This window comes from Papaver somniferum, chromosome 2, assembly GCF_003573695.1.
Source record: "Papaver somniferum cultivar HN1 chromosome 2, ASM357369v1, whole genome shotgun sequence".
Classification (NCBI taxonomy): domain Eukaryota; kingdom Viridiplantae; phylum Streptophyta; class Magnoliopsida; order Ranunculales; family Papaveraceae; genus Papaver; species Papaver somniferum.
In genome coordinates this window covers 202,897,749-202,911,495 of record NC_039359.1, presented here as the reverse complement: position 1 = coordinate 202,911,495, position 13,747 = coordinate 202,897,749, and the positions used below count along the sequence as shown (strand labels likewise).

At 37.4% G+C, this 13,747-nt stretch overlaps 1 protein-coding gene and 1 pseudogene across 1 annotated transcript; both read right to left on the bottom strand.

The window, feature by feature from the left end:
• Window positions 1–897: 897 nt before the first annotated feature.
• On the bottom strand, window positions 898–6,256 carry LOC113354393 (ABC transporter C family member 14-like). The gene is made up of 11 exons (XM_026597736.1): window positions 4,151–6,256; window positions 3,745–4,065; window positions 3,587–3,673; window positions 2,886–3,509; window positions 2,627–2,791; window positions 2,241–2,535; window positions 1,942–2,156; window positions 1,561–1,866; window positions 1,428–1,491; window positions 1,095–1,334; window positions 898–998 (listed from the first exon to the last, which is right to left on the bottom strand). The coding sequence occupies exons 1-11, from the start codon at window positions 6,251–6,253 to the stop codon at window positions 898–900; spliced, it is 4,521 nt and encodes a 1,506-aa protein (XP_026453521.1). The 5' UTR covers window positions 6,254–6,256.
• A 409-nt stretch (window positions 6,257–6,665) lies between these two features.
• On the bottom strand, window positions 6,666–12,731 carry LOC113350262 (annotated as a pseudogene).
• Window positions 12,732–13,747: the final 1,016 nt, after the last annotated feature.

The window sequence follows — 13,747 nt, the reverse complement described above, 5'->3', positions numbered from 1 at the left end:
GAGAACAACAATCGGTTTACTCGGCACACATATAAAATCCGATTCTAACATTATACATCAACAATCGGTTTTTATAAGTGCTAATGTAATCCGATTCTGGTTCAAATTTCTCGAAACAGAAAACATATCAAGGACAATCGGTCTTTGTAGGCATGAATTTAAACCGTTTCTATTTGTAATCGGATCACATATACATTAACGTTAACCTATTCTGATAAACCAGGAAAAATTTGATTTCAAAATTTTCAATTTTTGAGCAATTTTATGTTACTAAAACCTACTTTATAGGATTGGGTCGAGAAGAAAAGAAGAAGAATCAGTTGAAGTGGAGATGGAAATGAATTTGATTTTGATTTTAGTTTTTAATTTTATGATTTTAGTTTTTTGATTTTGATTTTAGTTTTTAAATTTTATGATTTTAATTTTTAATTTTATGATTAGGATTTGATGGGGACAAATTAGTAGTATTAATATTTGATAGAGGGTAAAATGGTAGTTTCATCAAACTTAGACATCCCTTATCATTTTTTATAGGATGGATGAAAAAATCCATAGGCCCCAATTAAGTGGCATAGGCCCCAATTTAACCAGGCTAAAAAAGGACCAAACGATATTTTTCCCTTCCGAAAATTCTAATGCATATGGTAATTTTGGGTGATTGAACTCAAAATAAGTCGGTCAAACTGGCATTACAAAGGAATTGAAGTAAAAATAAGTTGGTCAAACTGGCACCCGTTATTAGCCAGTAAAAATAACTGTGCAAGATGCTACATTAGTCTGAGTCTTTACTGACCGAAAAGATCCATAACAAAACACCAAAATCAGACCATGGAGAAACTTGCATAACAAATTGTCTCCCAACAGTTAGAAATCACAAAAGTTCAACCCGTTGATTGTTTACAAACGAGATGACCGGTTTGCATATTCTTGAACCAATGCTCTGAAGATTGTTGGTTTCTCGAGCAAACTAGACGGTTTATCAAACTCTAGTGCTAGTCCTGTTCAAACAAATAACAAGACAATGTAAGTGCATTTTGTACTATAACACAGTTTTTCACTACTACTGCAGCAGTTTCGGTTTAAGATTTTTTTACCTGCATCGATAACAAGTACTCTATCACAATCCATGACTGTGGGTATTCTGTGAGCAACGCTGATAATTGTACAAGCAGATAAATCCTCTCGTATAATCTTCTGAATTACACCATCTGTTTGTGAATCAACAGAAGCTGTTGCTTCATCCATAAACAAGATTCGACTTCGCTTTAACATCACTCGTCCTAGACAGAGAAGTTGCCTTTCTCCCACACTCCAATTGTCTCCACTATCAACCACTGAAAAGATAGAAATGAAAGTTCCAGAATCGTCAGTAGTTTCTCATAGAGGCTAGCTTAGAGCAGTATATTTGAAGAAGATAGAGTACCAACCAGAAGCATCGAGCTTTTGTGGTTTTGCAATCACTACATCCTTTAGTTGGCACCGTTGGAGGCTCTGAATAATAGAAAATCTTAAGTTATGCCTGATCAACCATATACGTAGAGCTAAAAAAGACGGAGTTACCTTCCATATCTCCTCGTCTGAGTACAGTCCTGCTGGGTCAATGTTGCTTCGTATGGTTCCCTGGAATAGGACAGGCTCTTGCGGAATAATTCCAAAGCGGGATCTAAGGTCATAGAGACCAAGCTTGCAAATGTCGACGTTGTCTATAATTATGTTACCTCCTGAAGGCTCCACAACTCTAAAGAAAGCTTGAATCAAAGTCGATTTCCCACTTCCGGTTCGACCAACAACACCAACCTTTTCTCCTCCTTGAATCCTAATAGTGACGCCTTTGAGAATGAGAGGTGTGTTTGGTCTGTATCTTACCTGTGCACACCACAAGTCTCATGAAATTCAAAATTAAAGCGAAATGATGTAAATCTTAAGCTTGAATCTAGTTACCTGCAAATTGTTGACACTGACATCCCCATGGGTTGGCCAGCCTGGACAAGGAAGACAATCCTTGATTCTCCAGGGTGCTTCAGATGGAATGTTTATGAATTGTCTTATTCTTTCAACCGAAACCATTTTGTTCTCGACGAAACAAGTCATGTATGTAGTCCAAAACAACACACCATTTAAAGATAGACCATAGGACAAGGATAATCCCACATACTCTGCATCAAACAATACAGGATTGCAGTTTGAATACAAGATGAAAACCACATTTTTATGAAATTAACTTATGTTGGTGTAAAAACCTGGTTTTATGAAATTAGTAGGCAGCGAGACCATGAAGAATGCAGATAGGCAAAGGACCATGCTCCCAACCAATTCCAACCGAAACCCCAACCATTCATTGGAACCATTATTATGGAAATCCATTCTTAAGTTTGTATTCACCCTGTTGAAATTCTCATCAGAAAACTCCTCTTGTTTTCTGAAGCATCTAATTGTCATGACCCCAGCAATACTTTCTGAGAAATGATGAATAACAGGGGCTTTAGTGATGGAGTCAAGGCGGGTTAATTCACGTGATGACGCCAGATAGTATCGCTGCAAATAAGAAATGTCAGAATGTATTACAAGGGAATATCAACAGAATAATTATACAGGAAAAAAATCATGGATCGGAAAGAAACTTTACCCGGTACCAGATATTGAACCAAATTAGCGGTATTAAGAGGAAGATAGTAGGCCATGCAACTTGACATATGACAAATAGGATGCTGAGAAGAGTGAAATACATAGTGACTGTCATGCTTACGAAAAACGGGAGAAATAAATCAACAGTAGTTTGATCACTCGACGCCTGAAAATAACAAACAGCGATTCAACAATTCGAACATGAAAAACTCATCAGTAATCACAAGTATCATTGAATCCAGAGTACACAGTAAGCTTACGCGACTTAAGACCCTTCCAGATGGTGTAGTATCAAAGAATGACATTGGTGCATGTGAGATGCTACGAATTATTTTAATGAAAAAGAGCTGAGCGGTCTTAAGGCCAATAAACATAACACCAAATGCTCTTATCATCACCAAGAAACATGAAACAACAGCTATAATTCCATAGATTCCAATGAAGAATGTAGGATCAAATGAAGCTGCGCGATCTTCAGATGTCTGGAATGCTAACCAATAATCACCAGCCATAAGTGAAAACTGCCAAAACAAAGACATCAAAACTACTGCAACAACACCCCACCATCCATACGCCTCGGTGCTGTATGCCTTGTAGACATCTGCACTAACATGCCCAGTTTCTCGCTCTTCTTCATTGATGAGTTTGGATGTTTCCTTCTCAGGTTTCGGGTACACATCGGTTGACTTATTTATGCCATTGGCGTCGTGTGGTGGTATTGAACTTGGAAGTTTTGACATGCCCGGTTTTTCACAAGGGTTGTTTTCTTCCTCTACTAGTTCCATAGATGACTCGTGGGCAGCTACAAGTGCACCATAATCCAAACCAGAATCAATTAGCTCATCATGTTTTCCTGATTGTACAATCATCCCATCCCTCATGACCTGTATTATTCATTGTTAGACCACCAAAATGCCGATATCTTTACCAGTACCTTATACAAAAATCTGAAAACCATTACCAATATGAGATCAGCATTATGCAAGAAATCAACTTGGTGGGTTACAAGCAAAATGGTTTTGTTCTTCAGAGCTCCCCTAACACAATCCTGCAAAACTCAAAACCGTAAATGTAACAAATTCGAAGTAATAAATTGCAGGTAATGCTAGGAATGCTCACCTTGAATAATTCAGAGCCAGTGTGAGCATCAACTGCGCTGAAGATATCGTCGAGAAGGTAAATATCACAATCTTGATACACAGCTCTAGCAAGTTGTATCCTTTGTTTCTGACCTCCACTGAGGTTTATACCACGCTCACCAATCTCCGTCTGATCTCCAAATTCCATCATATTCAAATCTTTCTCAAGGCAACACACCCTGATTACTTCTCTGTACCTATTTATGTCCATTGCTGTACCAAATAGAATATTGGCTTGGATAGTACCATTCTGTATCCATGGCGTCTGGGCCACATAGGCTGTGGTTCCACAAACTCTCACCTGTTATGATAATGTGCCAAAGAACAGTGAATAATCAGGGTAAAACTCCAAGATATAGCCACTACAGATAGAGCTCAAACCATACCTTTCCTGAGATCTTATGCATCTCACCAAGAATTGCCGCAAGAAATGAAGACTTCCCTGAACCTACAGTGCCAACAATTGCTATGAATTCTCCTTTATTAATCTGCAAATTCAAAATTTTGAGTATTGCTTCTCCACCAACATCATCGTCCCACCCGAAAACCCCGCCATGTATTTCAACTGCAACACTACCACCACAGTTTTCTTCCCTCTCTACATCTCCTTCAACTAATTCTTTACTTGTTAAATACCCATCTAGTCTCCCAAGAGAAATCATTGCTTGTGAAATCGAGATCAAAGCTTGAGGAAAACTTCGTATCGGTTCTTGTAAGATTTTGAAAATTGATGTAGCTGTAAAAACAGTTCCTACATCTAGTGGATACCCCATCCAGATTGCAGTTCCAAATGTAAGGGTTGAAACTATCACTGGTGTGCTCCATAATGCGACCATATTTGCAGAAGCAGAAATCCCGAATTTCCGTAACCAGACGAATTCTGAATCACGAAATGCTTGAATCTTTTCAGCAAAATGCTCTTCCCAAGCTTGAAATTTTATCAGTCTCATGTTATTAAGCATTTCAGTTGTAGCTTTCATTCTTGAATCTCTCATTTTCATTACACCGAATTGATATTTGTTGGTTCTTTTAGTACCCCATAGAACAAACACCATTACAGCAGTAACACCAACAAATGCCGCCAAAGACGATATACCCAAGTAAGAATAGAGTATAACCAGAGCAATTCCTACTTGAATTGGCATCATCCACAGATTGTGAAGCTGTAAAATCATGTCAGAAAGCTGTTGCGCATCCACTGCCATGTAGTTTACGATTTGGCCTATGCCGTGTTTTTGGCGGGAAGAACATGAGAGTTTAAGACCCTTTTTGTATAAACATGTAATGAGACTTGATCGAATGAGCATTCCGACCTTCTGAGATTGGAAATTGAATTGGTGAGACGAAAGAATTTCGATGAATTTTGCCATTAAAAGAGCAAATACAAGATAGTAACCTTCATAAGGAGAATCACCTTTACCAGACGTGAACCTGACGAACCCATCCAGAAGAATAGGACCTAAATACATAACACATAGCTTAAGAATAGCAAGGAATGCAGTGAAGATCATTTCCTTCCAGAAACAACGAATTAATGTCGTTCGAACTGGGTGGCTGCATTTGTCTGCTTGTATCTGCCAATTTGATTCGAACAATTGAGATGTTTCTTTAGCCTTATGGTCAGGTGACAGTGATGGAACATCCTCTATATGTAGAGGCGATTCGTATCCTTTTGTTAGCAACGGATTCATCCAATACCAAGTAGCTCTTGACAACAACGACGCTGAAGCATACCCTGACACATTCGAATTGTTCACCAAAAGAGGTTCATTTAAATCCTTTTCTGGTTCACAGTTTCCATTTTTTTCAATTCCTGTAGACCCTTGGATTCCAAAATATAAAAGAACAACCGATACTGGGACAACAATTAGGAAAACAATATCGTCTGTGCGTAACTTCAAAGCATGGTTTTCTCTGATTAGGCTGAGTCTAGTGATCCCAGATATAGAGAACAAACAAATGACAATCCAATAAAGGCGAAGCGATGTTGGATGAATCGTTGCTTCAGTTCTCTTTTCGTGTACGATTAATACCGCAATAGAAAAATGGGTTACTGCTTGAGTTACTAAGAATCCAAGTTCTATTAGTCTCCATGTATTGGACGTTTCAGTAGTACTTGTGAAAACTATTAGACAAAGAATAGTATAAGAAACTGCTAATAGCAAAGTAAGAATCAGAGAAAGATTGTAAGAAATACTAGTCTTGACATAAAACTTGTTTCTTCTTCTGGCAATGGCAGAATCTTCTTGTTCATTAATAGAAGAACGAGTCGAGAAACGTAGTTCTTTGACTAAACAGATGAAAAGTGTGAGCAAAAAGAGAAGATCAACAACGGTGAAGAGAATGCGTTGCCAACATGGAGATAGTAACACAAATCTTACCCATTGAAGCAAGACAGACAAGGTTGATGTATTCGCAGAAGATTCGATAACATGGCTTGACGAACATGAAAGAGATGTGATCCAAGAAGTATCTGGAGAATTAGACATGTTTTAGAGAAGCAAAAACTAGTTAAAAGATGCAGTGTATTAGTCTTGGGCAACTTCTTTTTTTTATGTAAGCCGGTTTTTGGATTATAGAGTGAGAGTGAGATGAGTTTGAATGACCAATGCCATGTTCATCATCATAAATGAACGTGAATGAGTTGTTCAGAATCTTACCTCACGAATTTGCCATTTTTATGAATCCATTTTAATGCAGATTGCAAACCACTTAAGAGTCTGTGACACATTTGTAGCATCCAATTAAAAATCTGACTAGTTCATGACGTAAACAGTTTTAGTTGACCAACAATGGCACTAAAAGTCCAAAACGGTAAATGGTGGCAATCCGAAAATCACTGGCTCAATTGTTTAAAGCACATAATGAGAAAAGCAGAATATTTTCATCCAAGATTAACAGCTTAATTTACATTTTCTTTTTTATCAGAAAAGCAGAATATTTACATTCATTTATTTTAAGAGAGAAAAAAAAAAGTACCGGGACATTTGGAGATGAGATGTTATGCAAACCCAAATCCAGGTCTGGATGAAAACAAACATAAAAAAGAAGCTCCGGTAAATTAAGAAAATGACTGGCAGGTGTCAAGGCTAGCAGCTTCATTAATAGTTTCGTCTCCCTCAATCATCAATATCTTCTTCCCTCCTGTAGAGGGTTGTCAAGTCCACTAAGTGTCGCATTGTTGGTCTACCATGGGGGCAATTCCAAGGGGACCTGAGCTCTGCCAAATGTGTGAGTATCTGAAAATCAGATAACAACAACAAAATAATAGTAATTAGTTTATACAACAATCAATGTTACAGGTTCTGCCATGTGAGTTATATAAGATGTGTGACTCATTGAACTTTAAAGCTTAATACATCATCCTTCTATCCAAAGAACATGACCAACTGGATATGAAAAATCAATTTGGTATTACCTTTTGCATCTCATTCTTTCCCAGTGGATCACCTATCATAACAGATGATCTGCAAGCCCGGGATGCCAGCATTGCACGCACTCTTGGTGGACAAATAGAATCTGCCGTGTCCAATTTGTAACTACTTACAATTGAGCAATCCCCATGACTATCGCCAAGGGCCGATATAAGCTCCTTGACATCTGTTTACAAACGAATGAAGTGCGTAACTCTTTATACAAGCCTCCTTAATCGGATTCACAACTTGAAAAAATCACATGATAATAGATGTTATGGGCAAAGAGTACCTTCAGCTCCAAAGGTTACGTTTTTACTGAATGGAACAGCTCTTAACTTAAAATGATGGCCTGGGGGAGCACCAAGATCCTCTACCAAAGAAAACCCATTTTTCCTTGTAATCAGATGAGCAACATTATACAGTCAGCAAAACCAAGCATCAAAAGAAGAACTTAAAAAAAAAAAAAAAAAAAATTGCAAAATCAAAATAGAAAGCATTGGGACCATGATAATTGTGCAAATCCACAGATTTGGCAAGGAACAAAAGAAAATGAACACGTGATACCTGATTATGTCCATATGCATTGAAGCAATTACTTCTTCTTCAGGAGTGAGCTCCAACCTCATCGGCCTACAAGAATGAATTGGAAAGCCACATCAAATACTAACACTATGAACACAACAATTTTGATGATTTGACCCTATTGACTTTACTGTCCATATGCTCATAATGAAATCACGTTTGATGAAAATAATCTAAGCAGAGAACTACTTACTGAAGCAGAGGCTGTTGATTTAAGATGGTTGTTTGCGCCATCCGCTCAAAGTTAAATTTCTCATCTGCAGCATGCTGAAAAGTAGTAACAGAAAAACATGTTTTGAATATTCTATTAGATAATTGTGCTTGCTTTAAAGAGATAATATATAAAGTAGCCATCAAAGCAATAAATTCATTTCAAATTTATGTATCTGACTATCTGTAACTCAGAAGTTAATCCTAACAAACTATTGGAGAGTGGAATAAAGAACCTGGCATATAGGTTTAAGATACGGAACAATGGAAGAGCGGAGTCCACTTTTTTTTTTAAAGCAACGGATGTTAGAAATACTATTGGTGATGCTAGATATACTCCAGTAGATTTTGATAGTTCTTAAATAAATGTCGGACAATATCAGTTTCACAATGTAAGATGTTGAGAGCTAAAGTTAACAACCCTAAACCTTTGTTGTATGTATCAGCTTGCAGTAGAAAATAAGCAACGTCATCTAAGAAACAAGAACTTGCCTGATCAACAATAAATAGGTCCTGCTCTAGCTTTCCAATGATAAAGCCAAGATTGAACTGCCCAATAACCTACAAATGAAAACAAGAAGTTGCTTGACAACAAATTTACCTTATCATAAAATACAACATTGTCTTCTTACACCAATGTCAAAATACAACAGAATAAAATGAGCAATCAAACTAGCATGAATAAACAGTTTCATATGATTAATGTCAAACTATGAAAACTAGAGTAACCAATAAAAAATTATGCCTATCAACCTTCATTCTGTTAAAATCTTTCTTATTGAAAAGCCTTTCCAACTCATTAGTTGCAGCAACTAGAGATCTAGCTTTACGTTCATTATTGTCCAGTTCTGAGAGCTCTAGTGTTGCAGCAGCATAGCACCTACAGCATGATCAAAACAAGTAAGGACATGAGAACTTGCTTTTTATATTTATTTGGAAAGAAAAAAAAAATCAATTCCAGGATTTGACCTTTTGCTATTTGTTTTTCCATGCATGGAACCACTAGATTGTAATCTCGAAAGCCTCTTTTCACGACTTGTTCTTAGATCCCTAATATTGAACTGCAAAATGGAGCAGATCTCTGAACGATGAGACTGGACTGGAGCATCTAAAGGCATTTCAGAAGACTTAGACGGTAGGCCTGAGCCTGAAATCTCCTCAGATATGTTTTCTAGATCTTTGCCCGCCAGAGCTCTTGAAGTTACTTCGTCAATGTGCGGTAATCTCATTCCGAATTCTAAGTCACCCTGGAGAAAGCCAAGTTAAATCAGAAACAACAAGCTCTATAAAGATATATAATTTCATGAAAAATAGAACTCCAATCTATTTGCTTCTAGATATTCTGTGGTATGGAAAAATCGGATCGAAATAGTGCGACTATCAGAAAGAACAAACTTAAATGTCATTTGTTTAGACTGGACCTACTTTCGTATGATGTACAGTCTGACATCCAAGCAGCAGTGCTACCTTTGAGAAAAAACGTACAGAGTCTTAGGTATTTAATCGGAAAAAATGCAGATATAATTGCCTCTATGTAAGTTTCACAAACTATACAGTATGATCAAAAAGACTACAGCGGCATCTTGTTTAGCTACTTGCGGTCCTCAAAAATCTGTCAAATATTGAAGTCTAAAATGAAGTGCTTACATGTACAGAGATGTTAAACTGGATAAAAAAATGCAGATTGCTGAAGTTAGATATCCAAATACCTCTTCAAATCCCTTGACGTTAACATCTCCTTCTGCACCAGATGGACTTTCTACTTCTTTAGATTCAAGAGTCCCCTTAAAACACCTGGAGGACTCTTTCCCAAGAACATCAGCACAACCATCACCTTGGCAGTGATCGACAAGGGACTTTGAGAGATCAGGCTGCATATTTGAATTGGTTTTACTCACTTGACATTGCACTATTTCATTTCTCAGGACAGGCATTTCAGACAGTACTGTACAGCTATTTTCATGCTTCCTCTTATTGATAGAAATGAATTTGGTAAGTGATGACTGAGCAAGGCTTAAACAACTGTTGGAATTGGCGTTCTTAGCAACACCATCCTCAGCTGATCTTGGGGAGGCACGTTGATCAGTTATAGCACTAGGCATAGAAGTTCTCGATTTCTTAGAGTGATACTCGTATTCAGAAGAAATATCAGCCTTTCCAGATGAGTGAGCTCTAAGGGTGAAATCCTTACGTGATCGTTTCTCAGTTATACCAATAGGCATAGAAGTTCTCAATTTCTTAGAGTGATACTCGTATTCAGAAGAAAAATCAGCCTTTCCAAATGCATGAGCTCTAAGAGTGAAGTCCTTCGGTGACGGTTTCTCACCTTCGATCTGTACCATTCCTTCTTCTACATCTGAAACAGGTATCCTCTTTTTGACTGTCTTAATAGGACTGTCATCCTCAACAACTTGAACCTCACTGCACTCTGCTTCATTATTACTGTGACATAAATTTAGGCCATTGCCTTCCTTTTGGTGCTCCTCGACTTTATTTGTTGAATAACTGCAGTGACTTGGGGAATAAATTTTTTCAATAGATTCTCGTAAGGAGCGCATAAGGGAACCTTCATCAGAAAAGAATATTTTTCTTTTATCAGGAGTTACGTTGACATCATATGCTCTTGTTGGCACGATGAAGTTCATAACCATAATTGGATATTGTTTGGAGCTAGAACTCTTATAAAGTTCATTAACAAGCTTGCTGACTTTGGCCATATCAACTGGTCGACCATTGACAAAAAAGAACTGTTTATCCCCCAGATTACGACCACTTCCCTAACCAGGCTTCGAAAGGAAACCTTCAACTTCACAGCTGTCGGATATCGATATATTCAATGGCTCTAAGCATGTGAAAATATTATTACCAAGCACTGCTATAATGTTATCTTTCATAGAGTTACTTCCTTGTGTTTTAATCACCACAGATTTTGTGTTTTTACCGGTTGTGTTGGTACACACTATCCGTACTCCTTTTGCTATGAGAGCATATGCCTGAAAATAAGGAAAAGTGGAAACAGTGTAAACAGATAAAGAAATCCAGGTCATTATCCACCAAGCTGCTGGATGCCTTCAGATAGCCAGAGTCAGCATTGGAACATGCATTCTAGGACTACATACAAAAGAACATGCGATAGAAGACTTTAAGCAAGTAAAAAGCAATTATGTAAAACGTGACAGCAGTAAGAAAAAGTATCTCACATTCAGTAAAGAGACGAGCTTTCCATATTCCCTTCGAATATTACGACTAAATTCTTTGCCTCTGACTGGCAAGGTGGAGAACAATTTCTCGACAGTGACAGTAGTACCAATTGGACGTGCTGTTTTCTTCTCACAAGTTAGTAATCCCGAGTGGTCAAAAGTCAAGTGTGAAGCAACTGATTCATGTTTAGTTCTAGTTTCAATAGTTAATTTCCCTAGTGCACAAAGTGAACTTAGAGCCTCCCCTCTGAACCCAAATGTAGTCAGAGACTGTAGATCAGGGAAATCTGCTATTTTAGATGTATGGTGCTTTAACGCAAGAACCTGCAAAGAATAATAGAATCAGGATCAAACTCAAAATATAACTCTAAAACAACCAAAACAATGTTATACGTTGCAAGCATTCAAATTCTAACCACAACATTCAAAATAAAAAATAAGAAAAATAGAAGAATTTGGCATTATGGTTCAATGGATATCATGTTCAATGATGTAATGGGGCATATCATTCATTCAATTCCTAATGAGCACCGACTAGAATGTCGTGCTCAAGTTCTAACAAAACCTTGGGTTTCAAATTGAGCTTTGCTAGCACATGGTGCACACATCCGCATGGATGACCTATTCATTGTTAGATGGGCAACCCGCTGGGGTTGAATGCCTGGCATCAATGGCGCCAAATCCACGAGCACTCTAACATTTTCTTTCTCCAGACATTCTATTCATATGACTACACAAGGTGAATTTGGTTACGTTATTCCATCGAAAGTCATAAAAACACAGAAACTGTTCAAAATCAATGCAAAACTCATACCATATAGATCAAAATCACAATGCCAAAAACGTCACGAGAATCGTCAATACCCATAAAATGACTCTTCTCTACACTCTTTCTCCCTAATTTCGGTTTCCAAAAAAATCCAATCTTTAAGAAACATCAACTAAAACTTTCAAAAGTCAAAGTAGTACCTTAAAGTTGTTTGGTGAAATGCCACACCCATTATCGACAATCTTGAATGACTCTTTTCCGAAATCTTTCAAGGAGATTTCAATACTTGTGGCACCGGCATCTAAACTATTCTCAACTAACTCATTAACAGCAGATGATAGGTCAAGTATTACCTGTCCTGAACAGATTCTATGAACTACACTTTTGTTTATAGGTTTAATCATCGCTTCATTTGGAACCCCTCCTCCTTTTCCTCCTTCCATCCGAACCCTAACAATCAAATCACATTACATAGGTTCTTCCGTCGCCGTAATTCTGGATTTAGGGTTTACTTTTGAGCTCAATCTAACTGATTTTACTCGGTGAACTTCGATATGTTCACATATATTAGAACCCTAGAAAAAAATTCGAGAAATGTCTTTCTTCAGATAAGTGTTAATTGGAGATTTTGAATGAAATGGGGCGTATGGATTGTATTACTCGAGAAACCCTAACTCTCTCAATCGATCTGGTCTGTATACTCTCACAGCTCTCAAATTTTGCCGCCAAAATATTTGCGAGGCTTTTCCTTTTTGTCTTGCGTCTGTTTGAAGACTGAACTTTTACGAATCTGTCTGAGTCTGAGTCTGAGACGGAGACATTGCGTGACCTTCAATTTGAGTCAAACTATCCAGGCGGGACAAACGCTCGTTACAAGACAAAGAACTTTAGATTTTATTAACAAATGGGAATTAGCCCAGTTGGTCAGAAGTTGAACTCTCAAATCATAGGTTATGGGTTCAACAGGTGGAGTTATCGCTAGTGAATAGCTTCCTTTAACTCTTTCCATCATATGGTTCACAAACATTTCCAAGACATAAGCTACAGCTTAATATATTCTTCCTTGCAACACTCTCCATCTGCTTCTAGGTTTTCATGTTATCCAAAGGCTTCAAAGAGGGTTTTTCTTGTTATGTAAGTCTTTGCCTTCGTGTAGTAAAAAAATCATCTTCACTGTATTAATATTTTTTTATCTTGGACTTTAACTCTTGAGAACATATTCATTGTTGCATCTTCAACATTTGAAGGTCTTCAATGAATCACTTCAAAATATTCCTTTGAACATGAAAGTGGTCAGGTATGCTTCATTCCTCCAGTTACTGGTGTGACTATTTCATTATCATTTCAAATTAGAGATAAAGAGCGGCATGTGTAATCCTGGAAACTTTTGTTAGGTCTTAGGTGTTTACACCTTGAGAACAAGTTACCATAGAGTTACATGTATCACCATATAAAAAACGCAACTATTTTGTCATTGGAGAAAAAACCAAAGGGCTAATGCAATATCAATCCATATGGGATTTTTATGAGAGTGGTGATGAAATATTTTTGATAGGACCAAAGTACAACAAGTGGTCGTGATGTAGTGAGGCGATTTAAAAAGACGGGCAGTGCTAGATCGCTGACAATCGTCGGATGCATGGAAGAATCACCGAAAATAATAAAAGGACAATCAAATGTTTGTTTCCCAACTAGAAGGTGGATAAGAGAACATCTTATGTTGCATTGTAAATATTCTAGTGAAGTTTAGTTCAAGTAGTTATTGTAGTTTAGAATCTCTTAATAACATGTCAAGACTTCTGAGTT